The sequence below is a fragment of the Lissotriton helveticus genome, chromosome 2_2 (assembly GCF_964261635.1).
Source record: "Lissotriton helveticus chromosome 2_2, aLisHel1.1, whole genome shotgun sequence".
Classification (NCBI taxonomy): Eukaryota; Metazoa; Chordata; class Amphibia; order Caudata; family Salamandridae; genus Lissotriton; species Lissotriton helveticus.
In genome coordinates, this window is record NC_136060.1 from 34,435,972 (window position 1) to 34,462,064 (window position 26,093).

General features: G+C 43.5%; 1 protein-coding gene across 2 annotated transcripts in view; it reads left to right on the top strand.

The window, feature by feature from the left end:
• Window positions 1–26,093, top strand: part of SNX25 (sorting nexin 25) — a 1,269,225-nt gene that overhangs the window by 862,889 nt on the left and 380,243 nt on the right. For both annotated transcript variants that reach the window (XM_078678040.1, XM_078678039.1), the window contains one exon: window positions 26,013–26,083. In XM_078678040.1, the coding sequence (XP_078534166.1) occupies window positions 26,013–26,083 (71 nt within the window). The remainder of the gene's footprint in view (window positions 1–26,012; window positions 26,084–26,093) is intronic.

Here is a 26,093-nt window from a genome sequence, read left to right on the forward strand (position 1 = left end):
GTGTCTAAATATGAAATCATTCCTTTTCAAAACCGTAGGGAAGAATCCTAAGATGGTAGAAATACTTTCTCTCCAGGTTTGTGACAGAAGATGGTAGAAATATTTTCGCTCTAGGTTTGTGATAGAAGATTATTTTTTGTACTTAAAACTTGCACTATTAGTGTTCCGTCTAAACTGTCTGCGCCCCGGTGCATCTATGCTTCCTTTTGACACCCATAGTCTGCCGGGTTAATGTTGAAAGGTTCGCTATGTTTCAATATGGCCACTATTTCCCACTCGGGACAATAAGGATTCCTTTCCTTAGTCCATTGTCTATTTTTATGATAGCAGCGTGACTTCCGCGTCACATGGTTTCTTGTGCACCCGTTGGTGTGCGATGTATATATAATGGCGTCCACACAGCAGGTTTGCTTGTTGTGGCGAGCCGTGACGTTTGGATACAACTTCGGCTGTTGTTCTGGTAAGCGTCGCTTGGAGGATTATCTATATGTGTTATAGTTTTGTGGGGGAGGCAGCTATCACTGTTGCCACACAACCTATTAATACGTTTTCTTTTACGTTTTCGTTTTTTAGATTGCAACTTATCATGGTTGCACAGAAAGCCTTTACTTAAATCGTATGTACGTTCGACTACTCACCGAACATGTTTTGCTACTAAGGACCCATTCTAAACAATTTGCCTTGCACTAATACTAGTTGTGAGTACTTCCTTTATATTTATACGTTGTTAATACCGTCTTTGGTGCACAGATGCTATCACTGCTCTTACATTTATACTATGGCAGTGTTGTGTATGATAAATAGGCAATTGATGTTCCATGATTACATGCAAGGGTTAGGCTTTTATATAGACATGCCTAGTGCATATAAAACAGTACCTTTTATTTGTGAAGCATAATAGGCTACCCATGTTGAATCTATGTGACTGGTACCACCCACTACACGGGTATTTTCGGATTGTTTACAGTTTTCTTAGTCTATTAATTTGACTCGATACTGTTTGTGTTTTTGTGTCCTACTTTTGACACTTACAGTCTCTTGTCTCGAAGATTGCGGTCATTTTATGCACATGTGTTGAGTGTTCTCCTTGGTATGAACAGCTATTCTCCAACTGTTCGATATACTATGGGTATTAGTTTTCTTTATGTATGAGACCCGTTCTTCCAATGTGCAATGTGACTGATTTTGCAATCTATTTTTCTCCCCATTCTTTATATATTCAGAATTGGGATCATTTCGGTCACATCTTTGAATACTAACAAATGCTGTAGTTCGTCCCCATTTTCGAAGCGATTATCACGTTGGGATGCACTAGGAATTACGCCGCCTCTTTTTATATGGTGAGATCAATAATATTATCATTATGGTTTGTTCTGTTTGACTTTGGTAACCAGTATATTTATCCCTGGCCTATTACACGCCTAGATCCTCCTTCCTCCATGCTTACCTACGTCTCTTTACAGATCCGCCCATCTGTTGATCCTTTATATTAGGACTCCATTTCTGGTGATCTAGTTTTCTCTTCGTTCTTTGGCTCATTTTTATATCTGTCTTTTTTTAATATTTGATTATATATGATATGTGATGCGTACTTTATTCATAGGGCTCCTATGATAACATAGAACATTTCTGTTTTCAGGTGTTCCATCTTTGGATGTTAGCAGTGTGCTTTTGAAACATCCACTATTAACAACACGAAATTCCTGCACTATCTATGGTAGGGATCTCATTTTTTCATTTTCTCATTTAATGACTCATTTCTTTAATCAGGGCCCTTAACATACCTTAGAAACATTGTTTCTCAGCATATAGGCCTTGTCCAGTAGATTATAGTGTGTCCTATTTCTATGTTCCATTTGTTTTCATTGACATTATATGTATGTAGGTTGTTCCTCCTTTTGATTTGCTTGAGCTGTTTTTCATTGTTGTAATGCACTAGTATTGTGTATATGTCCTATACGCAGTACTTTTTATTACTCTTCTAGTATTATGTAAATATTCTCATATTTGTGTCATCTAAATGTTTGTATTTAATATTTCCAGCCTTGAAAAAGTCTCAGTGTGAGACGAAACACGTGTTGGCGAATAAAATGCTGGAAGAATCTTTTATGAAATTTGAATAAAGAAATAATTGAAGAATACAGACTTGGACTCCGAATTAAATTGGCTTGATAATTGTTGATCCCTTACTATAAAAAATTGTTTTCTTGATTCATCTCTGTGGTTGTTTGTTTATCATTCAACAACTGTTTGAACCAAGTTTTGGTGTTGAGGGCTATATATTAGAGCCTACTACTGATATTTACCTATTTGGAGTGCTGTAATTAGAATTTCACTCTTTAGACCTTGATAAGCGTAATGATCCTATGTTATACAATGAAAAAGGGAGGCGTAAAGATCTTTTAGTTCAGTATAAATGTGTATCAACCAGGCTTAATACCAACAAACATTAACCAGCAGATAACTTTTCAGCGACAGTATCAACAAAATCTTTATACATCTTGTAATTATTACATTGTAAACAGTGACATCAACTATCTCATTCAATTACAATGTTCCCTCCAACAAGCAGTCAGTATGTATACAGTATACACTCAAGTATACATAGGGCTACACATATATCCCAGTATTGCTGGACAACTAAGTGACTGCCCCAATAGGTCAGCAGAAAGCAAATAGACACATTTTCCAAATACATTGTATTGCAGAGCATCCAGAAATGATCTAAAATAAGCCTAAGGGCAGCATTTAATAATTTAGGAATATGTGCAGTTCCCTGTGCACATTTAAACCAAAAGTCACGGCCCGATTAGCCAGCCTGTCTCTAGTTTTCACATTGGTGTCCTGTCACCTTTGCTCTTACATTTTCCTGGATCTTATTTTTAAATCTTGTACAACAGTGCTCTTTGCTTGCTTTGTGAATAATGGAATAACCAATAGGTGTTTAAAGTAAGCATTTTTCAAACTTACAACCTTGAAAAACTCAAACGACGAAACACTGGTCAGCCGTTTCATTATTGGATTCCAATCAATTTGGTTGTTTACGAAATAAAGGCTTTTGGAATTATAAACCTACACGGTGTCTTCATATTTGGACTCTTAAGTCATGTACTATCAACTTTTGGTTTTCTGAAGAGAACTATTGGACCTGTCGGACTGATGGACCAAGATATCTTAATTATTTGGTGCTCTGGAAATCTTATGTTCTGAATATCTGAAAGTTTTCTTTCTTATATATGTCAAACACTAGATATGTGACATTGTGTTTGCTTGTCCATTTGAGCACACATTACTGTACGATTGTGTCTTTACACCTACCCTGAATCTGTGATATGCGAGCTGAGATGTTTGACCACTGTCACCTCTTTTTTGTGTATGGCTATTCAAAGTCCAAGTGGCCCAGCACGGATAACACCTGGATGTCAGCCCCAGTGGCACGAGTAAAAGGGTTACAAAGTCCCCCAAGCCTACTCTTTACGATTCCCTTATCAGCCCCATCTCCCTCCTGATATGTGCCCAGGCCCTTTGACCAGTGACCTCTCCTTAGAATCAAAGAGCCCCTTTTGATATGAGGTGAAGAACCTGACTTTTCCTTCCTTCAGTATGTGTGCCCCACCCAGCTTGCAGGAATGCCGCAATTAACAAATCTGTCTGGAATGCTCCTTTACCTTCACAATCTCCTCAAGAAAACCCTGGGTCTCCCAAAATAGAATCCAAATACTTCCATGTATCATGCTCTTCACATGTACACACATACCCTCTCACACGGACTCTCCTGTATCTCAGGCATAAATATTTTCTAGTGCGCACACGCTCAATGACTCATGTACTGCATCACTTCACAGGCATGCCTACATCCCAGCACGCACACACAACTGCATGTGCTGACCACAGCTAAATGCAACCCAATACACGCCTAGAGTTGAGTTGAGTTGAGCTTATGGCAGTGGAACTTTACATGAGTGAGCCACAAGTCACCACTCCATTGACACTTATAAAAAGGCCCATTCACTGTGCTGAGCACTATAAATGAAAACATGGTATGCTGCCACCATCGTGCTTGATCTACTTAGTCCTTTGTAAAGGAAGTAGCCTTCCACCACTCTAGTGTAGCACTTTGGGTGCCTTCCTGATCTTAGCAAGGCCGCAAAGCATGAGACAGGCCTGGGTTATAAAGAATATGAATGATCTGTTTTCGCCTATTATCACAACAATTGTTGCCATGGATCGAGATATCAACGAAGCTGGGGCACTCAAGGCAAGAGTACATGCCCACTAACATGCAAGGAACTTTTATGTCCCAACACCTTGCTTTTGATCTGATAAAAGAAAAAAGTAATCCATTATCTCCTGAAAAACATGATCCAGTAGTGACTGTTGGTGATTCATGGCAAACAATTCAAAATACCCACCCTCTCCTATTTTTTGTAGCTTGTAACACCGCTGGACCAAATACTCAATGATCAAATAGAAGTCCATAGCCAGAATTTAAAGATAAGCAAAATCCCAAGAAGATGGAACATATTGTGCATAATCAGGTGTCACATTTTCTTTGTTGAGGGAACATTCAATAACCTACTTAAATATTTGAATAAGAGGGTCATTAGAAGAAAAAAAATATATATAATATTTCCTAACAGGATGTAATGTAAACAGGCCCCCCAGTACGGTAGATCTGTTAACCACATCGCTGCTTGGTAGTTTCCCCTGCTGTGCTGGACAGCAACGAAAACGGGTGTGGTCATGACGAGCTCAGCTCGTCATGAGCACCTGAGAGGTATATGCCATGACGAGCTCAGCTCGTCATGAGCATGGAAGGGGCTAAGTGAATGAAGAAAAGCAAAAAATGATTTACCACACACCAGCATTAAAAAAACAGTATACAAAATAATTTTAAAAAGCAGTGGCAAAGCCAGTAGATCGCGAATTTGTAATGCGAGTGCTAAACCAGTGGTTTTGGCAATGCTAATTTGTAAAGTATTTGTTTTCTTAAAAATTACAAAATAATCAAAACACTGGAGGAAAAGCAATCCCATCTTAAGGTATCTCGAAGTTGAGCCCAGATAACGATTGACTAATCTGTGTATCAACCTATAACACACTATCTAATGCCTTCCAGAAAGTGTTTAAGAAAAACTGGAATATAGTTAGAGGCTGTTTTCAGTTTCTATTTTCGGTAAATTCTGGTGGGATTTTTTCAGTGTTTTCAAGTGATTTCAATACCATAAAAAACAGTGGTTATCAGTGGTTACACATTTTCGCGCCATTACAAACTACAGAAACTGTATTTTTCCGGCGTTTATGGAACGTTTTGCTTTAACTATTGCTTGCTTTCTGCACTGACAGTGCATGGTATATAGACAGTGTAAGTATAGTGTATATGAGATCCGAATAGATTTTTTCAAATTAAACTTATTGTAGTACACCATACAATACTTCTTCAATGAGTCTTTGGTCATGTACGCTCGCTCTTTCCTTCACATGTAAACTTCTGTGAAAAGGCCCTCTCAACATTGGCATTTGAGATGGGCAATGCCAAACCAGCCAGTGCACAGTTTGCTAACTCTGGCCACTGACTTAGCTTTCCATGCCAATACTAGTTCACTTGAAGATTGCGATTTTCAGGGCAGGTTCTGCATCATTTGCGCTGATCCGGGCGCTTATGCCCTCAGAGTTATTGAAGCGGTCAAAAATAAAGCAGCACTTTTGAAACTACGGAGGACATTCCCCTTTACGGAAGGGATCTAGAACAGGGTACCACAATGAGGTTTCATTGACTTCAAATGCCATTGGTGGTGAAGGGACATTTCTATGCATCATTGCAAGCCATTTCTCATACATTGTACAATAAAAGTTCCTGAATTGCTCTTCACCATTACTTTGCTTACCAAGTGGCAAGCAGTCTAACCTGGAACATGTTGCAGTGCCAAAGTCACTAAAGGTGTCGCCCAGCCTACTCTTAAGGAGATGTTTCACATCTACACCAATTATACTGAACACTTGGCTGACAAGGGTGTTTTCAGACTCTATTTTTTTTTAATATGTCCACTACAGCAGGTATGTTTTCCGGTAAAAATCTAAGAATGCAGTAGAGTGTACTTTTTTTTGCCATCACTATCAATATGTGACCAAAGATCCTCACATTTCTTGCCTTTGGCATCATCACCAAGCAAAAATTCTGTAAACGGTTGCCACATGGATAATATAGCATTCATAGCCCCTTGGACTGAGAACCATCAGCTAATGGACACTGTTGGGATGACTCCTTCTTTGATGCCCCACAAAGTACGAAATCATAAATATTTTAGTTTTAGTTCCTCTGCATAACAGTGCACCAGAATGGACTAAAAAGTCAACAGCATTCCTCATTAACTCTGAAGATTGTAAAGATGCTTTCAGCATAACATCTAACAAGGGGCAAGGATCTCTTACAGGGAAGCACTTCAGCTCAGGTATCAATTTTGACAGGTCATTACATAACTTTTTCATATACGTAGCTGAATCACTGCAAATACAAACTATATCACTCCAATCTTTGTTGAACTTGGAAAGAACCTTTTTTGCAGAGCATTCAAAGTGACACTGCGTTCGATATTTTCCAAAAGTTTGGTGTCATGTTTTAACCACTTAGCCAGATACTTGGTGATAGCGCTCTTTTCACATATACTTTTCACTATACCTTGCATTGAATGTTTAAAGCCTGAGGTGTTGGCAATTCGCCTACTATCAATACTGACTCACTAGAAACTCGGGGCTCACGTGTTAAGGGTTTTTACCCATTCTCTGTGGGTAAATGTGATGACACATATTAAGAAAGATTGTTATGAAACCAGCCATTCTACCTATCAGTGAAAGAATCAATTGCAGCCAAAATATCAAATATGATTTTGATATTCCCTGATTCTCTACAGTTTCTAAAATAATTAAACAAGACCTAAAACATGTTTTTAAACCCTGCACCTTTAGACCAAAGAGCACAAAACTGAAAAAAAAAGGAATAAGAAACAATATTTTAGTGCCATCCCTAAACAACAAACCTCAAGCAGAATAATGTTAGCCATGACTTTCTTACTACTAGCTTGTATAACAATGTTGCATTGTATTGGCTCCTTCAGGAAGAAAAAAATGACTCTTTCACTCTCTTTTTCCTTTCTTTGAATGGTATTTAGTTTGTGGTTGTGCAGGTGTTTTTTCAGTGTTTATATGTTTTCTGTAAATCAAATAAGCTTTATTCGATAGCAAGTATCATAAAAATAAGTATTGATAGTAGGCGAATTGCCAACACCTCAGGCTTTAAACATTCAATGCAAGGTATAGTGACAAGTATATGTGAAAAGAGCGCTATCACCAAGTATCATAAAAGCAATTCACAGTAAGCAAGACAATAATCAATTCATCCTAATATTAAAATTAAAAGAGTATTACAAAAGGAGATAAAAACCTTGCTATCGATGAATGACATGGATAAAAAAAATAAAAAGTTTAGACAGTACATCCGGGACGGCACTACTCTAACAAGTGCAAGATTATTATTTTACTAATACAAAAGTCTCCACAAACACAATTTTCAACAGTAAATTTGTTTAGCATTTATCGGGAGCATTCCTGTATCTAAGTATGCACTCTGGGGCATCAATGGCTAATTTTGCCCAACGTCCATGTTTATTGCTTTGGTAAGGACAATCTATGCGCAACCCAAGAACTTGGCAACACCGCAAACAAACAAGGGCCTAAAGGAGTCTGTTTTCAAAATACATAGAGCCTCTAGGTGACTTCTAGTGCCCAATTGTGTACATATTGGCTTAAGCCATCGGTGCCTGGCCTGTCTGTATGCTGAGCAGACAAACAATAGATGGGATAGAGTTTCCTGCTCAGCATCACAGCAAGGACAATTGGGTGGGGAAGAATTTAAGGGGTCCCATTTTGCCCTGGTCACGTTTACCGTTAGGGAACCAAATCTAAACTGCACATATAATGCCCTATCTCTGGGTTTCCTAATGAAATCCAGATAGGGTTCCAGAGAGCAAGCTGACTTATGCTGAAGGAATTCCTCAGTTAGTCTTCCTTGTCTGGTATTAACTAGGGACTGAAGGGAGACCCAATTCCAGTAGATCTTTTTTAACTCGTTCTTGGGCGGGGGCACCTGACTTGCCCAAGATTCGGCCAATCCCAATTCGGTCATCAGACCTTTCATTTTCCTGATCCATTTGATCCTTTTGTTAGTATCCAGGACAATCAGTTCAGCGAGGCCAGTCGCGTAGTCCTGAAATTCTGGGGTGCGTCTTAGTCTTGCCCAGTACAGGAGAGGGCGCAGTCTAGCCACGTCACTGAATGTGCGTCTACCCATATCACAGAACAAAGGCTTGTTGTCTTTTCGAAGCCCCATAGCTCTGCTCCATACATAGGAGAGCTCACAGCTTTTCCTTCATACACTGCCAATGCCGGGCCTATCGGTCTTGAACATGAGGAATGCTGGTCTCTAGCAATGGCTCCCGCCACCCGCTTGTGGTTCAATAGCATCTTATTCAAATGGGACCCCCAGTGCATTTTATCCATTAATCTAATGCTCACTTAATCTGCATTTGTCCTGCATTGGTTAGTGAACGCCGAAGCTTACTAAAGGCAAAATTTAATGAAAAAGGAATTCGTACATGCCGCTCAGCGATTCTACAAGCGTTGGACTCAGTGGATCCCCAATTTATGTGTCGAATAATTAAATGTTATTAATTTCGAAAAAAATAAACCTTTGCAAAGAGCAATCACAAACTTGAATCTCTAGGACTCTTAATATGTATTTCCTAATTTTGAATCAGCACTTTGATACATTATGACACCAAAAACATCAGTGTTCTTTACCATTTTAATCAACGGTTGTTTTAACACTTGTATAAGAATGTATTTTTCTACATATTTTAAAATAATACTGCATTTCATATTGTAACGGTTTTTACTAACTATACAATAAAAGAATTTACTTATTTAATGCCCAAGTAATCGAAAGAATGTCCTCTCTCTAGTGGAGAGCCGTTGAGAGTTAGATTGTTTCGAAAGTGTTTCCCGGGGTTAAAAGCCATGAACTTGGTTTTTGAGATGTTTATGACTAGGCCCCTTAAAGTGCAGAACGCTTGAAAGCGGGTGCGGAGTTTTTGCAATCCCATTGGGGTTTTTGAGATTAATAGTGTGTCGTCTGCAAATAGTAGGGTTACAATTTTTTCGCCAGCCAGGGATGGGGCATCTGCTGGATCTTGGCTTAGAAATTTAACCACTCTGTTCACAAATAGTGAAAAGAGGGTAGGAGCCATTACATTGGTGGACCCCCTATTTACCATTATCTTCTCAGTGGTTTGCCCTTGATGCCCCCATCTAACTCGTGCAAAAGTGTCCTCGTGAAGACGTATTAGGAAATATAAGATGTAGGCAGGTATGTCCATTTCATGTAATACTGACCATAGCTTTTCTCGAGGAACTAGATCAAAAGCAGTCTTAAGATCTATAAATGCTAAGTAAAGGCTTCCCTTCCCTAGAGTGACAATGTTCCAGTAGAGGAGAAGTAGCCTAAGCACTTGATCTATTGTGCTAGTGGCTTTCCTGAAACCTGCCTGGTAATTGGAAAGGATGCCTTCTTGCTCCATCCAAGTTTGGATCCTATTTAAAATAGATCTACCAACCACTTCCTGCATGGAATCTAGTAAGCTAATAGGCCTGTAATTAGCAGGGTCCTGGCGATCTCCCTTTTTGTATATGGGTATGACCTCTGCTTCTTTCCATGACTTTGGGACATCCATACCTTTCAGTATGTTGTTCATTAAAAGCAATATGTAATAGGCCCACTTCTGGGGTTCCTTTAAAAACAAATCGCCCGGAATACCATCTGGACCTGCCGCTTTTGCAGGTATAATAGACTTGATAGCATTCACAATCTCACCCAGCTCAAAGGGATGTGTAACTTCTGGTACCACTATGTCCTGGATTCCATGGGACTGTATTAGTTCGGACCCTACTGCATCCTCCATGTACAATTTGGAAAAAGTTTCCCACCAGGCTCTACTATCAATGTGGTTTGGAATGGGAATATTGTCTTGCCTTTCTCGATTCTTTAGTGGGGTCCAAAAAGCGGTGGAATCTCTCTTTGCGCTAGCCTCCTTTAATTCCTCCCAGTGTGCCTCGTCCCTATCTCACTTGGCTTGTTTCAGGGAAGAATTATATTCCTTTCTAGCCATTTAACCATTATAGAATTTGTCCCCTTCACTACTAGAAATAATGCATGCCTTTTCGTGTTGACGAATAAAATGCTGGAAGAATCTTTTATGAAATTTGAATAAAGAAATAATTGAAGAATACAGACTTGGACTCCGAATTAAATTGGCTTGATAATTGTTGATCCCTTACTATAAAAAATTGTTTTCTTGATTCATCTCTGTGGTTGTTTGTTTATCATTCAACAACTGTTTGAACCAAGTTTTGGTGTTAAGGGCTATATACTAGAGCCTACTACTGATATTTACCTATTTGGAGTGCTGTAATTAGAATTTCACTCTTTAGATTCAGTTTGGCAGGCACTTTGTGTCAGTCTGTGGCACCTTTGGATAGTGGGTGCGTTGAATTTCTGTAGCACCCAAGACACTTTTACTGTTTCAAATGCTCTCCTTTTCACTTCTCGTGTACCACTTGAACATATATATTTGTGGCCTATAGAATAGTGCGGACATTTCCTTCGGGAACACTACTATCCATTCAGTTTGTACGCTTATCAAGGTGCTTGTTTCTTACATCTTTTAGTATTAAATCATTTTTACTGAAGGATTGACACACAAATAATCATACATGTACTGGTATCACGATTACATTCAGTAGCATTACAAAATTCAAGAGTCAAGGGGCAAATGAGTCCATCGGTACCAGTAGAAGCTTAGACTAGTAAAGAGAGCTAATGCGTGCAATCCCGTAATAGGAAAAACAGAAAAAGGAAAAACATTTTTAGGTTGAGCCTGAGCAGTGTAAGCACTGCTCTGCGATGCATGCTGTATTTGAGAATGTAATTGAAGCTCCGTCCACTCTCTGCCCATATTTTTATTGGCTTGTGTTATTGTCCTTTGTAAATGCTGGCTTCTGATTCATTAATAAGCTAGTTAGCCCCCAGTCACAGATCTGGGTTTAATCCATCGTTATTTTGCTCACCAGACCACCCCTGTTCAGACATGGCCATATGCAAATCAGTATTGACCCTGTGCCTCATGGGAACAGTCCAGCTCGAACTGCCAAGCCATGTCTTCCCTGGACCGGAATCAAGCATCCTAGGACCGGTTTCTGGCTATCAGCCGTCATCAGCCAATATAGCTTGACTCCAGTGACGTAGTGAGCAAGGGACCCTCGTCTGGGTATACCCTTCCCACATAGGGTGAACAGCAAAACACACAAGATGATGGAAGGAATGTTGCACAATGGCAAAACATTCACCCCTAGTCACAGATCTGGGTTTAATCCATCGTTATACAAATTACGCACTGGGTGTCACCAAACTACTGAAAGAGGCGAATCATTTTTTAAAAATGGGCAGACACTGTCCGATACCTCTTTAATTTGAAAGAGAGAGTACCTGCACTTCTCAGCGCTGCTCCGATACTTTTAATAGAAGAGTATTGGCACTTCTCAGGGTCAAACAAATACTTTAAGTTGAGCGTACCTGTAGTTCTTTATTTCCATTTTAATTCCTATATTACTGGTATTACACATCATGCCACCAAAAGCATGGCCTCATAGTGCCTAGAAGAGACGGTATCAGCGGGAGCTGGAAGCAGAAGTTTACAGACGTTCATAGGGGTGAGGGGTTGAAGTTCAAAGCGCTGAGAACCCTTCATCCTTTCAGAAAGCATACCAGAGATGTTTGAGTATTCTGCTGCTTCTGAAAGAAGTGCACTGGTGATTAATGGCGTCTTGCTGTAGAGTTGTATAATAATTACTTATTGCATACAGAATTGGGCCGGTTAAATGTTTAGACGCTAAAATAACAGCAGTGCCAACCCAGCCCTAGCACCAATTGTATGGTTCAGGGATAAATAGCTGTTTTTATATATATATTTTTAAAGCAGCTCAGAGCTTATTTAACTTTCAGTGGTAAATACTATGGATTTGGATGACGTCATTCGATATAAAGGGCAATACGCGAGTAAAAGTGTATTGCCAACAGTATCCTGTTGGAATGGTTTCCTCTGGTGTGCAGTGTTAATTTGCTTGCTGAATGGATAACCTCTTCCGACATAAACTGATTTTTCTCCAGTTTGCCACCATTTCGGAATTGGGTCCACAAAACTTGAAATAAGTAATGAAAAGAAGTGAACAATCTTTCTGTCTTGCAGTGGCAGCATTGCTGTAAAATGTCATGTAAAATGTCCCGCCTGCTTCTGTAGCCCGGTAAGGTGTATTTGGAATATGGAACTCATGTTATCCAATCTGGCATATCGGAGATTTCGTTGGACCCAGGCTAACAAAGTCACAGCGTTTAGATATCAGGGAGTAAATGGGAACATGTGTTGCAAATGGTCTCTAATTATAATTAATGTCATTATAGTGGCAATAATATTATTATTCAAAGGGACACATTATGAAAATAATAGTGTGGATAATATCCATAAAACTAACAAATACACTACAAATCACACAATTCCACCCCACACATTTCGACAACTAACAATTCAACCCACATAATTGTACTCAAACCGCATACATCCAATCCACTGCAAACGAAAACACATGGGTAAAAGATATTGTCATTTACAACGCCAATAGATCTAACTGTCACCAATGCAAGACTGATTGCATTGCAAATGCTTGTTTACATGATGGGTTAGTGAACAGTCGTTACTGTTCACAAACCTTTTTCTATTTAAAGAGCCAATCATGTGATCACACTACGCTCACGTCCTCTCTGACGGGACTGCACGGTGCCGGGAAGCTTTGGCTCTACATTTTATACACATTTACACATTTTATACACGTTATACTGGATGCTGATGGTATGGTTTTTGTTGTATTTTTTTGTTATCTTTTTAGCAATTCAAATACACAAGATATCCTAGCCGTCTACATGGCAACTCCTTTATTTGGGAAACATCCTTTACAACGCAACCTTTACTCCGCACTACCATTACGACGCAACTATTACAACGCAAGTCACTACAACGACTTGCGCGGGAGGGCGCACTAGGATAGGGAATATTTTAATTACTATCCAACACCTTCCCTACTATCCACGGAGACTGGAGTTGGAATAGTAAATTAAACTATTCCACTATCCAGCGCCCCCCAACGCAAGTCGTTGTAACGACTTGCGTTGTAAAAGTTGCGTCTTAATGGCATGCGGAGTGAAAGCAGGCGTTGTACTGTCATACATCCCTTTATTTCAGTGTTGTTTTTCCGACTTGAGGTGAGATGCCGTTAGCCTGCAGCCGTGCCCTATTTTTATTTTGAGGACACACTTTCATTTTTTTTTTTTTTTTTTGAGGCACGGGGATATTAAGTGATTTGCCCAGAATCACAGGAGGTTTTTGGCGCCGTTACCGAGGCCCGAACCCAGATCCCCAGGTTCGAGGTCGAGCGCCTTAGCCGTTAGGTCAACTCCTCTCCCCTAATTAAGTGTCCTCATTAGACATTCTACTTCCCCGTTCGCTTGTGGCCATAGCGGGGTGATCTTCCTATGGCGAATCGCTAGATTTTTAAGATACTCCTGAAATTCTCGCCCCTGAAAAAGGGGTCTGTTGTCAGACTTGACCTCTTCCGGTAGTCCGTTTATTGCGAAGGTTCTGTCCAGGACCCTTTTCACATGGGGAAAAGCTGTCGACGACACCACTTAAACGATAGGGAACTTCGAGAATGAGTCAACCAAGACCAACATGTGACGTCCATCTGGGAAGCTCCGAAATTCCACGCTGGGATGTGTCCAGGGAGTGTTGCTTGGTTCTTCCGTGATCACGGGTGCTGGGTCTCCTCCGGTGATCATGCATGAGTGGCACTGTCTTACCATCTCCACCATGGAGTCCATCGCCAGGAACAAGACCTTGTCCCGCAACCTGGCCTTGGTCTTTGCCATTCCTTGATGACAGACGTGGGCCAGTGTGAGGATCAAGACAACTCCTTCTTCCCCCACACTGAGTTCGTTACGGATCTGCCATAGTTGTTGGCGGGCATGGCTGACCTCCGGCCGGAGGAAGCGGTCTCCGTCCATTAATTGGGCTCATTCATTATTCTCCAGCGCTCCTCTCACTCGTTAGAGAGAGGGGTCTTCTCGAGTGGCCCGGCCAATCTCCTCAAGCGTCATGGCCGTGGGACACGTCCCTTGCGACACCATGTTGACAAAAGCTTCGGTGCTGCAGGTGTCCGCCGACGGGTCCGATGGCATCGTGGATTCCGGGTGACGAGACAGATAATCGGCAGGGTTGTGGGCTCCTGGACGATAGATCACTTTGAAGTTGTATGCCTGCAGCTGCACGGCCCATCGCTCGATCATCGGGGGTGCTAGCTGGGATGAGCCTGCGAACAGTGGGAGTAGGGGTTTGTGATCGGTCATGACATGGAACTCCTGGCCGCACAGATACAAGGTGGAAGTGTTGGCACGCCCATTTGATAGCCAACGCTTCCCTATCTATTTGAGCGTATCTGGTCTCAGTGTCAGTGAGAGCTTTGCTGGCATAGACAACTGTCTTCCACACTTCCGGGCCGTGTTCTTGAAGGAGGACCGCTCCTAGCCCCACAGGGCTGGCGTCACCGACCAGTTCCGTGCGTCATCTTGGGTGGAAGTAGGCCATTACTGTCCTGTCCAGCAGCCCTGCTTTGAGGTCTTGGAACGCCTTGTTGGCCGCCGAAGTCCACTCCCACTTGTTATCGCTGCATGTAAGGACCCGCAGTGGCTCTGACATGGCTGCGAGGTTGGGGATGAAGCTCCCACAGTACGTGGCCATGCCGAGGAAACCCCTCACTTCAGTGGGGTTTCGTGGCGTGCTGGCCGCTCGGATGGCTTCGGCCTTCTTTGGGTCCACCAGGAGCCCTTCTCGGGTGAACGTGTATCCAAAGAAGTCAACGCTCTCTTGATAAAGCTAGTACCAGGATTTATGCAGAGTCAGCCCGCAGTCTACCAACCTCTGTAGAGTGGCTCGTAGGTGATAGTGGTGTTCCTCGAGCGTGTTTGAGAACACAAGTATATCATCACTGAGGTTGATCACCCCTTGCAGCCCCGACAGTGCCTCCCGGATGGCATTTTGAAAGACCTCGGCAGCTGAGGATACTCCAAAGCTGAGCCTCTTGTACCTTCGGAAGCCAATGTGTGTCGAGAAGGTGGTGATATACCTGCTCTCAGGCTCCAGTTCCAGCTGATGGTAGCCTGCGTTCAGGTCTAGCTTTGAGAACCATTTCGCACCATTTAGGTCGGCCACGATGTCGTCCATTGTGGGGGTGATGTGACGTTCTCTCTTCACAGTGGTATTTGGCAGCGGCATGTCGCCGCAGAGCCAAATGGCTCCGGGTTATTTGGGTTTGGGCGACACTACCAGCGGGGACACCCACGGAGTGGGACCAGAGACCTTTTCGATCACATCTACCTCTTCAAGCTTTCTCAGCTCCTCTTCAACTTGCAGACATAGGTTGAATGGGACCCGCCGGTGCCTGAGGGCCACGGGTCATACCGAAGGGTCGATGTGGAGCTTGAACTTCTTGCCCTTGAGCTTCCCCAGTCCTTTGAAGAGAGCCGGGAACTCCTTCAGCATCGCTTTTGTGTGGGAGTCATGAATCTGAATTGCGAAGAAGACAAGTCCTAGGTCCTCGGCTGTGTGGCAGCTGAGTAGAGTCCCCTTTCTACCCTCGGTGATGTGGAAACTCACCTCGGTGGAGTAGCTCCGCTGGCGATGGTGGTCTGGATGACGCCATGGAAAGGAAGCGGGTCAGTCCCTCCATACGTGTAGATTCGGGCTGTGGACGGTGCAAGTGGGGGTCGCGGTGACAGGCGGTCATACTGTTATGAGTCCTTCACATTGACAGATGCACCAGTGTCAAGGAGGGCTTGTACATCAGTGCCTTCGATGGAGTCTGAGCACATGGGAGGTGGCCTTCGACAAGAGCCTGTTCTGCTGATGTATGATACCACAAACACTTCCTCGTCCTAATACATTGGGCGTTGTTCCTGTGGTTGGTCTTCAGCAATTGGCAGCTGGTCGTCGAGAGAAAGCTGGCGAATTCATTGGGGCATGCTTCTGGATCTTTACGACGTTTGTCTGAATCGCCCACCTCGGCATACTTTAGCATAGTGATTCAACTTGCCGCAGCGGGAGCATGTTTTCCCCTTCGCCCCGCAGATGGCCGTCGCGGGGTGGTCTTTGCCGCAGTATCCGCACGGCCCACCGGGTGAGGGTCTGGGGGCTTGGGGAGTCGTGGTGGGATGCCTCTGAATAGCTTCTACCCTTTCCTCCTTAATCGTCGTGTGTTTTGGCGCATGTGGGGCGGCAACCGGTGTGTGTAGGGCGGCCTCCATCTCCTCCGCTCTGACGTCCGACAGCTCATGGGAACGAGCCAGGACCAGGGTTTTGTCTAGCGAGATACCTGGTTGGCGAAGTATCAGCTTCCGCAGGAGTTTGAAGCGGCAACCCAGGATGATTTGGTCCCGTATCTCCTCCCGCTGGTCGGTGAACGGGCACGTGCTGACCAGCCGGCGTAGCCGTGCATAGAACATGCCAACCGATTCTGAATCCATCTGCCACGCCCTCTTGAACTTCTCAAAGTCAGGGTTGAGTTGGGGATCAAAATGCCTGGTAAGCGCAGCAACCGCCGCCTCGTAGTCGTCATTATCCGTGTTGGGGAGCGTCTCGAAGAGGTCATAGATTTCTCTGCCCCCGTAGTAGATGAAGAGAGACCGCTTCACTGTGCCATCCGTTTCCCTTGTCCCCTTGAAGTAATGGTTGAGCCGCCGGCCCACTTCTTCCATCTCGGCGCGGCAGTGGCTGGGTCTGAGGCTTCGCTGAAGGGTGGCAGAGGCACAACCGCTGTGTAACTATGCCCTGGGGAGGCGGATTGGCACAGACGATGGGATTGCGCCCTCCATCTTGCTGGGCGGCAGCACCAGTCACTGGTAGGTTGCTCATTGCGGCCGTGCGAAGGTGCGTAGGCGCAGAGGCGTGGCCTGCGTGTTGACGGTCAGCTCTGTGGCTTGAGTGCGGGCATGTGGTCCTGTGTCACTGACCATGTGGTGGCTTCGTGTGCGTGCAGGGGGGGCTGTTGGCCCTCTGGCACAGCTTTGGGTGAGAGGGGTGGCGTGAGCAAAGTAGGCCTGAGTGGCTTCAGCCCAACACCTGGTGCCTTTCTCTGCAGTGTCCACTTTTTTCCTTCCCTAGTGATAACTGAGCCACAGTGATGTGATCCTGCAGATGTTGCTTGCTGTGGTAGAACAGTCCACTCTCTCTCCTCGTGTGGGCAGAAAATTCTTCCTGGTCTTGCGGCTGCCAATGCTTGTTTTCTATCCCCCTCTTCAACACGTGCAGTGGCTCATGCGGCCCCCCAAGTGAGGATCCAGGGGCGTGTGCGTGGACGGCAGTGTGCACACTAAGGCAGGCGCAGGCAGCGGAAGGGACAGCCCAATCACAGGGCCTCGCTGATGTGGTGCGGGTGGGAAGGCTTAATGCTGACCGGCATGGCCCAGATGCGTCGGGGCGCGGGAGCAGGCACACTCCCAGGCAGCCCCGCGCAGAGGGGGAAGGTGGCGCGTTTAAGCCACAGCGAGGCGAGCGATGCCTTCCCGCAGCAGCACTCACCCCCGAAGCAGCAGGCCTCAGCCAGCGCCACCGGCTGAACGTGCTCACGTTGGGTAGGGAGACACATGGGTGGGCGCTGGGCGAAGCGATGCCATGGCGGGCAGATTCACCGTCGAAGCAGGCCGCCGGCAGACAGGGCCTCAGGCGGTGGCAGACGTCGGGCAGAGAGGATCGAAGTGGGTGGACACCACACGCTCCCTGCAGAAGCCCGTCCGGTAGGCGGGCAGGCGTGGGGTGCGACCGGCCTCTTCGCCAATATAGCGCGGCGGGGCCTGGGTAAACTAGGCTGCAGCTGTGCTGGCAATAATACACATGAGACGGGTAGTTTCGTCTCCGGCCATTTATTTATACCCTCGGGACGAACCCGCTTCGAGGTGTGTAGGGATGCGTGTAACTCGCAACATTGTACTAGAGAGCCCGGATGGCTCTCTTTAGTACCGAGATTCTTTCTGTGAATGCATTCCTTACTTGTGAGAAATCATCCAAAACAAAATGATTTATGTTCTGGGGGCTCCGGGGCATACTTAAATAAAAACATTTTCTGTGCTAGATGTTATTTGGATCGCAATGGCTCAGTGAGACTTTTGAGGTATTTTGCATAGTTATACATCTTTCGTACTTGGAAAATTGGGACATGGTTTCTATGTTTAATAGGTTCTCTCAAGTTTTAAAAAAAACACGGTGGTGTGTGTTTTGCTTTGGACTCTAATGGTTCTCTTAGGCAAAAGTCCTTGGTCTGTTTTTCTCCTTACAATTATCACTACCTTCACACTCAGTAATTGAGTATTTGGTCTTTGGGGTCACATCTAATGTCTCTTCTTATCTCTTCTGATCATTCTTTGGTTGTGGTCTTGGTTATTTATATACGTTCATTTCCATTGCTCTTAAATTATCCTTGATCATATTTTAAACCTGGCACACCAGTGCTCTTTGCTTGCTTTGCAAATAATGGAATTACCAATAGGTAATATATAAAAGACTATGATTACCTTTATTAGTTTATATTGTACAGTGTTTAAAGTATGTATTTTTCAAACTTACAGCCTTAAAAAGCCATCAAACACCAAAACTCGTGTCAGCTGTTTCATTTTTGGATTCCTATCAATTTGGGCTTTTAAGAAATAAAAGCCTTTGGAACTATGGACTTAGCTGGTGTCTTCAAATTTGGACTCTTAATTCATGTACCATCAACTTTCAGTTTTCTGAAGATGACATCGGAATTGTCAGATTGATGGACCTAGATATCTCAATTATGTGGTGCTCTGGAAATCTTATCATCTTTGAATAGCCATAGTGAGACTTCTAATGCTCCTAATTTCTGGTAGGGTCTAGCCTGGATTTGTCTCACATAAATGGGGAACAATCCCAGTTCATGTCAAAAAGAGTGGGATGCTGTTACCCACACTGACAGTGCTAGAATACAGACCTTATAAGTAGTAGGTTATTATTTTTAGTGTGCATCACATTTTGCCTTGTGTGTCTGTATAAATACTTCTTTTAATAAAAGTATGTTTTTGGCTAGACATTCATTTTTTGGGGTTACTGTATTTAAGTTGAGTTGTGAGCCTGAGTACTCCTTGCATCTACATCCTCTCTGAGAAGTCTTAGTCTGCTCGACTCGTGCTACCACTAGAGTAAAGTGCTGAAGAGGTACTTGGCCCAATTGCTAAGAGCCCATAGGAGGTGGGCCTCAGGACATCAGGAGAAAACGGTCTCAATCCTTCTGGTAGGACCCATTAAGTCCTGCTTGCCCCTTGGCCTTCTGAACAGGCTTCTGACACAAGGCAATGGTTGTGTACTTTCCTATCAACCATTTTGACCTTTCAACTAATAATTTTATCTTTTCGGATAACCTTACTGCTCATTGGATATTTCTATTGCAAGTGAAAGGATCAATACTGATTTTGAGACCCCTAATATCATGCTTTAGAATCCCTACTTCAGGTTCATTAGCTCCCTGACAGTAAGTGTGTTACCTTGAAAGAGGCTTAAATTACCCCCCTATCATTTTATTTCATTTTTTTATTGACATTTAAAAGATATACAACTATACAAAATTAGGGAGGACTGCCCAACTGATCTCATTCCCACCCAGACAATGCCCCTGTCCGACTTTTCACCAAAACTGCCACTCTCCATTGTTCCTTACTCATCACCCTACTATTAGAACTACCTTTTGTTAACTTTTTGTCAGCCGAAAGTCCACGTTGATCCAGTTCACTGTAACGGGGATACCGATTATTATCCATCTGACCAAGGACTCTGTTTGAGCATCTGAGGGCATCTGTGCCGTAATTAAGCTACTCAAGTACTTGTGTCCTCATTTTATTGAATTTGTGAGCTTTGTCTGCTATATTGTGAGCTATTTTTTCATGGCCTCATAGTGTCCACTCTCTCTGGAGCTAGCGGTCAGAACTTGTGATCGTTTTTGATCCCCCACAATGCTGTTTGCCCGCTGTGCAGGTTGTACCAAGTGGGATATAATATTTACTTTAGTAGCGTGAAGTGTTGTATATCCCTTTGTGGAACTCCCAAAAAACTTTCCAGCAAGTCCCTCTATGCTTCTGTTTCTCAAATGGAAAATAGCCATCAACTGTTCTTCCCAAAAGCGTGACAGCTTAGGGCATAACCATAATGTATGTAATATAGATCATATTTCACCACAGCTCTTCCAGTTTCTATCCTGTTTAGTCTTATCCCTAGTATAGATCTGGAGTGTAATTCCACCTATATAATATTTTATATATTGTTTGTTTGCCCTGCGAATGGTGTGCATAGTTTTAAGCCATAATTGAAATTGAAATTGAGTGGTATTTATATAGCGCATGGCTACCCGGAGGCATCCCAGCGCTTGCAGAAGCAGAGGCAGATGTGTCAGGCTAGGTTTAAGGGAACAATAGAGTCTTTAGGGATCTACGAAAGGAGAGATAATTGGTTTCAGCTCCGAGATTGTGAGGGAGAGAGTTCCAGAGTTTAGCAGCATTCAGAGAGAATTGTCAACCTCCACTTCTGGCCTTTTTAATCCTAGGGACGGAGGCAAGGTTTAGGGATTCGGATCGAAGGCTTCTATTGGGCTCATAGGGCTGAATGATATTGTTGAGAATGGAAGGGCCTGTGTTAAAGAGAGATTTATGGGCGATGCATAATGATTTAAATTTAATTCTTTCCAGTACGGGAAGCCAGTGGAGGGATTTCAGGGCTGGTCCGGCCGATTGCAGGTTGGGAATGTCCAGCAACAGTTGGGAGGCCCGATTCTGGACGGTTCGCAGCCTGGAGATTGTAGCCATCGGGGTCTCCAAATAAAACGCGTTTGCGTAGTCCAGCCGAGACAGTACGAGTGCCTGCACCATGTTTTTCTGGCCCTGAACGGCAGGATGGGGAGGATTTTATGAGAGATTTGCAGGAGACCGTAGCATGTGGCAGCGGTCTTCCGTGCCTGGGACTTGAATGACAGGTCCTGGTCCAGCCAGACGCCCAGGCTCTTTAGCTGGGTTTTGGGAGTGGGAGCCAGGCCTAAGGAGGTGGGCCAAATTTCTCTCAAATCAAGTGGGGAGCGATTTCCCAAGACCATGATTTCGCTCTTATCCCCGTTTAATTTTAAGAAGGAGTCCCTCATCCAGGTAGCAATCTCCTGAAGACAGGCTTGCAGGCCGGGGAAGTTACTATCCTTTTTGTTAAGCCCAATCACCAGCTGCGTGTCATCCGCATAGGTGACTATGTGAATTCCGAAGGGAAGAACTGCTTCTGCGAGAGTGCGGGTATACACATTGAATAAAGTGGGGCTCAGGGAGGAGCCCTGAGACACTCCGCAGTGGAGGGGAGTTTTTTTGGAAGTTACCTCGTTTTGAAACACTTGGAAGGATCTGTTATCAATGAACGACTGGAGCCAGACCAGAGCGGTTCCGGTGATACCTGTGATACTAAGCCTATGAATTAGGATTTGGTGGTTAACGGTATCAAATGCCGCGCTGAGATCAAGGAGCAGTACCACCGCTGTACCGCCGGAATCGACTATCTTCCTTGTTTCTTCCACTACAGAGATCAGGGCTGTTTCTGTGCCCTGTAGTGGGCGGAAGCCAGTCTGTGTCTGGTGGAGAAAGTTGTGAGTCTCCAAAAAAGAGGAAAGTATAGAATTAAAGTATTTTAAGATGATTTTACTTATCCCAGGGGGCAGGGAAATGGGGCGGTACTTTCCTAAGATGGACGCGTCTAGGGAGGGTTTCTTTAGCAGGGCCTTTACCATAGCTTCCTTCCAAGCAGGGGGGACCACCCCTGAAGACCGTGAAAGAGCTGGTTTGGTGTCTTCCACGTCTGTTGTCCATTGTTCCAATGATAGTTTAAACCAGGACCTTGTTCTTGAGTAGAAGGGGGCTCTACACGTTGTTCTGCAAGGTGGCGACCATGAGAACGGTATAAAAAAATGGTCTGACCATGGGACTGGTATAGGGGTTTTTTTTTTCAGAACAAAGTGGTATAGGGTTTTCCCCCAATAGTGTGTCCAGGTTCGGGAAGATTGAGTCTAGTAAGTGTCCCTTTATATAGGTCGGTTTACTGATTTTTAGTGAGAGCTGGAAAACAGCTAGTTCTTTGATAAGTTCCATCGCGGAGGTCTGTAGAGGGTCGTCAAAATGTAGGTTAAAATCCCCCAGTAAAGAGAAATTAGCGGAGGAACTGGCTAGATCTGCATCCAGATCAGGGAGGGAATTACCGAAGTTGATTGAGGGCCCTGGAGGTCTGTATAATAAAATGCCTGAGAAAGTGAGGGCAGGACTGAACTCAATGGAGAACGCAACGTTCTCGCAGTCTGGGACCGGACTGCCCAGTATTCGGCAAGTTAGCTTGTGTTTGTGAATAATGGCAATCCCGCCCCCCTTTCCTGCGGCGCGATCCATCCTCATGATGGAATAGCCTATAGGCAAAGCCTGGACAAGGTCAGGGTCGGAGTTGGGGGTAAGCCAGGTCTCCGTGAGAAATACCGCCTCCGGCGCTTCTTCTTCGAGAAGAATGGAAATATCAGTGGAGTGACAAGGCAGGGATCTAAAATTCATCGGAAACATCTTAAATCTCTGTGGGTTGGTAGGAGGGGGGGAAGGTTGTTCCCTAACTGGAAGCTACAGTGTGGGCACGAGGGTGGGGTGTTATGGGGTGAGATGAAATGTTTGCATGCTCCATTCAGTGGGGGATCCATACGACGGAGATCATCAGAACTATACTGTAGTTTCTGGCTTGCGCGGGGAGCAGGCCTTTATCCCATTGTTTCAAATTTAATGTGATATTGAGGTATCTGTCCCAGTTCCTCTTCTAAGGGAATGTAGGTGAACTTTGTGGTAAGTAGTGTGCATATTTTACATCACATGTGTTTGGATGTTCCTGGGGTTTGCAAACATTTTGTGAAGGTTTTTAAGTTTCTGGTGGCACCTTTCTTGATCTTGTTATGAGAGGCTGAATGCCTGAGCTGGAAATATTGATAGCAGTCTGTTTCAGGAGCACAGTATGCCTTTCTAACTTTCTCAGTTCACTTAATTAAACCTTTCTCAATAAAGTCTCGATGGTTAAAGCACACTGGTTGGCTCCATGCCTGGAACTCCTATGATCCTGCTCCAGGGATGAAGTATGATTTTTCCAGACATGGGTGCCAATGCGGCTAGGTATGTAGTCAATCTCTCCCTTATCTAAAGAGAATCCAGACATCCAGCATGGCTTGGGGGATGTATGTAGGTGGAGTCCACATTGATCTTTCGGGACCCGGGGAATTTATTGGGTAATTTTTTACTGATTTAGCACCATGGTTTGTCGGTCCCATCCTAGAGCCAAGTGATTGTGCATCTTAGCTGGAATGCTTAATAGTAGCAGTATAGCTGTGGCACTCCCAGTCCTCCCAGTTCTGGGTGTTTGTTGGAAGGGTGGTTAAGTGTCATTTTAAGGCTATCTTTCTCACCCAGATCAGCGCATGGTTCCTCCACACTGCCAGTGCAGTCTCATCATCCCATTGGAGGATCTCAGAATTTCTTCTTTTTCAAAGCTGCAAGTTCGGCATGAGGAGTAAGCTGAGGTACTTAATACTATCTATTGAACAGTCGAAAGGTATGAGATGATGTAATTCAGTTGCCAATTCTGGACCCCTTCTAGGGTGAAGACCTCCAATTTGTACAAGTTGATCTGAAGCCCAGCTATTGCCATATGTTTTTGAAGTATGGGCATCAGTGTTTGTTGGGATCTGATAGTATGAGTAGTATATAACCAGCGAACTTTGATAGTTTAAAAGTATCATGGTGAATAGTAATCCCCTCTATATTTGGATGTTCTCTGATATTTTGTAGAAGGAGTTACAGGAAGAAGATAAACATGGGATTAAATGGGAATCATTTTTCCTCCGGCTATGTGGATTTAGGGTCTAGGACCTACCATTTCTCTTACTCCTCAGTTTACGGTTATTATATAATGCAGCTATCCTCCTCTCAAAACAGTTCCTAAAACTCAGTTTGTCTAAGACATCATCCCCCAGTCCACCCAGTCCAATGGCTTTTCTGCGTCTAGGGACAGAAGTACTTTTTCTCTGGCCTGGTTCCTGGCTATGTCAATCAAATAGAGCATTTTTTTTTGTATTGTCGATTGTGGTGCCATTTAATATAAAGCCCGCTTCATAGGTTGAATTAAGATTGGCATCAACAATCTGTCCAGTCGATTAGCAAGAACTTCAGCAAGGATTTTAACTTCGATGTTCAGCAGGGAGATTGTATGATGTCTTCAGTGTGGGTTCTCTGCCCAGTTTGCCTATCAGGGAAATTTTCATCTCATCCTTGGTAGATGTAACACTACAGTTTTGACCAAAGTCATTAACAATTGATGCTACAATGGGGAAAAGTCCATAGTAAATCCACCTGAGCACCCGCTTTGAGTGATTTCATTGCCCTTAGTATTTCCTCCTTGGTTATTGCTTCTTCCCCTAGTTCTGCACTTTGATTAGACAGATTGAGGATTAATGATATGTCTAAATATGAATTTCAGGCTAGGAGTGGGTGGATTCTGCTGCATACAGTCCTTGGAAATAGGTATGAAATGCTTTGAGTTCCCCCTCACCAGTCCCTGAACCACTCCTGCTCATCTTTAGCCTTCCCTTGTGTATCTGCATTTCTAGCATAGTAGTGCTAGTAGTGTAACTGGTTTGTTTACCCTCCTCGTAAAAGCAACCTTCTATCATGGTAAGCACATAATTGCTCTATCCAGTGCTATAGTTTGTGGTTGTTACCTAACCGTTTTTTGTTTAAACCATTTCTTCTTTAAGGGATATGCTTTTGTTCTAAGTCTCTTCATTCTGGCATTAGCTTTTCAAGGAGTAATCTTAGCACGCTTTTAATGCACGCTACTTCTTGAATTAATGATATCTAGATGACAGTTTTCAATGAATCCCTCACAGTTTATTAATCTGACTCACCTGTATCACTGACAGTTAGGCATTCCTTGATTTCCTCCAGAACTTCATGCATGATTACTGGGAGCTTCAGTAGTGTATCATTTCGAAGGCATTAGCCCTTGTTTCTGTCACCCCGTCCCTCTGTCACATAAGGGTTATTGCGACCATTGTTTATCAGTCTGGAGGTAATCTAAGCGGGGGATTGGTTTGGTGAGCAGCAGAAAATTGCAAGTAGTCAACCACCAGTAGTTGGCGACACCACTTGTTTACTAGGCCCAGATTAGCCAATTGTGACTTTCCTACTATTGAAAGCTTCAGACCTTGTCCTTACTCCTTTTTTGTGATCTATCACGAGTGGCATTATAACTAGGTTTAAGTATTCACTATCAATACTGGGCCCGCTACAAAATCGTTTATTTCCTATTGGAACCTTTCTTGTTCGACATGGAGGAATACTCTGCCGCTAGTGTGATGGAGTCTTAAAAACCAAACTCACATTGCCGGGAGCGAAGAAGGTCTTCAGTATGCCATAAACATTGTGAAAGTAGTATGAGTACAAGGACTCTGACAAAAAATACTGTGACAACAATATGTTTTGACAGAGAAATTCAGTAATGCATTTTGAACAGTTTTATTTCGAAAAGTGCTGTAAAGTAGGCCATCATAGATAAAAATTTCAATTCATTATCTATGTTTCTTCAGGTGTATCATAATATTGCATTTGAAGCCATGAAGCATTTGTAACATATTTGGGTTTTACCCCAATGAGTAAATATAGCTTATTTTTCTAAATCTTTTCTACGAAATAGGTATCAGATTGTTGTGGAGATAATACAAGCAACTACAATTGGTACCTTTCCCCAGATGAAGAAGTCAAAAGGTAAAGTATT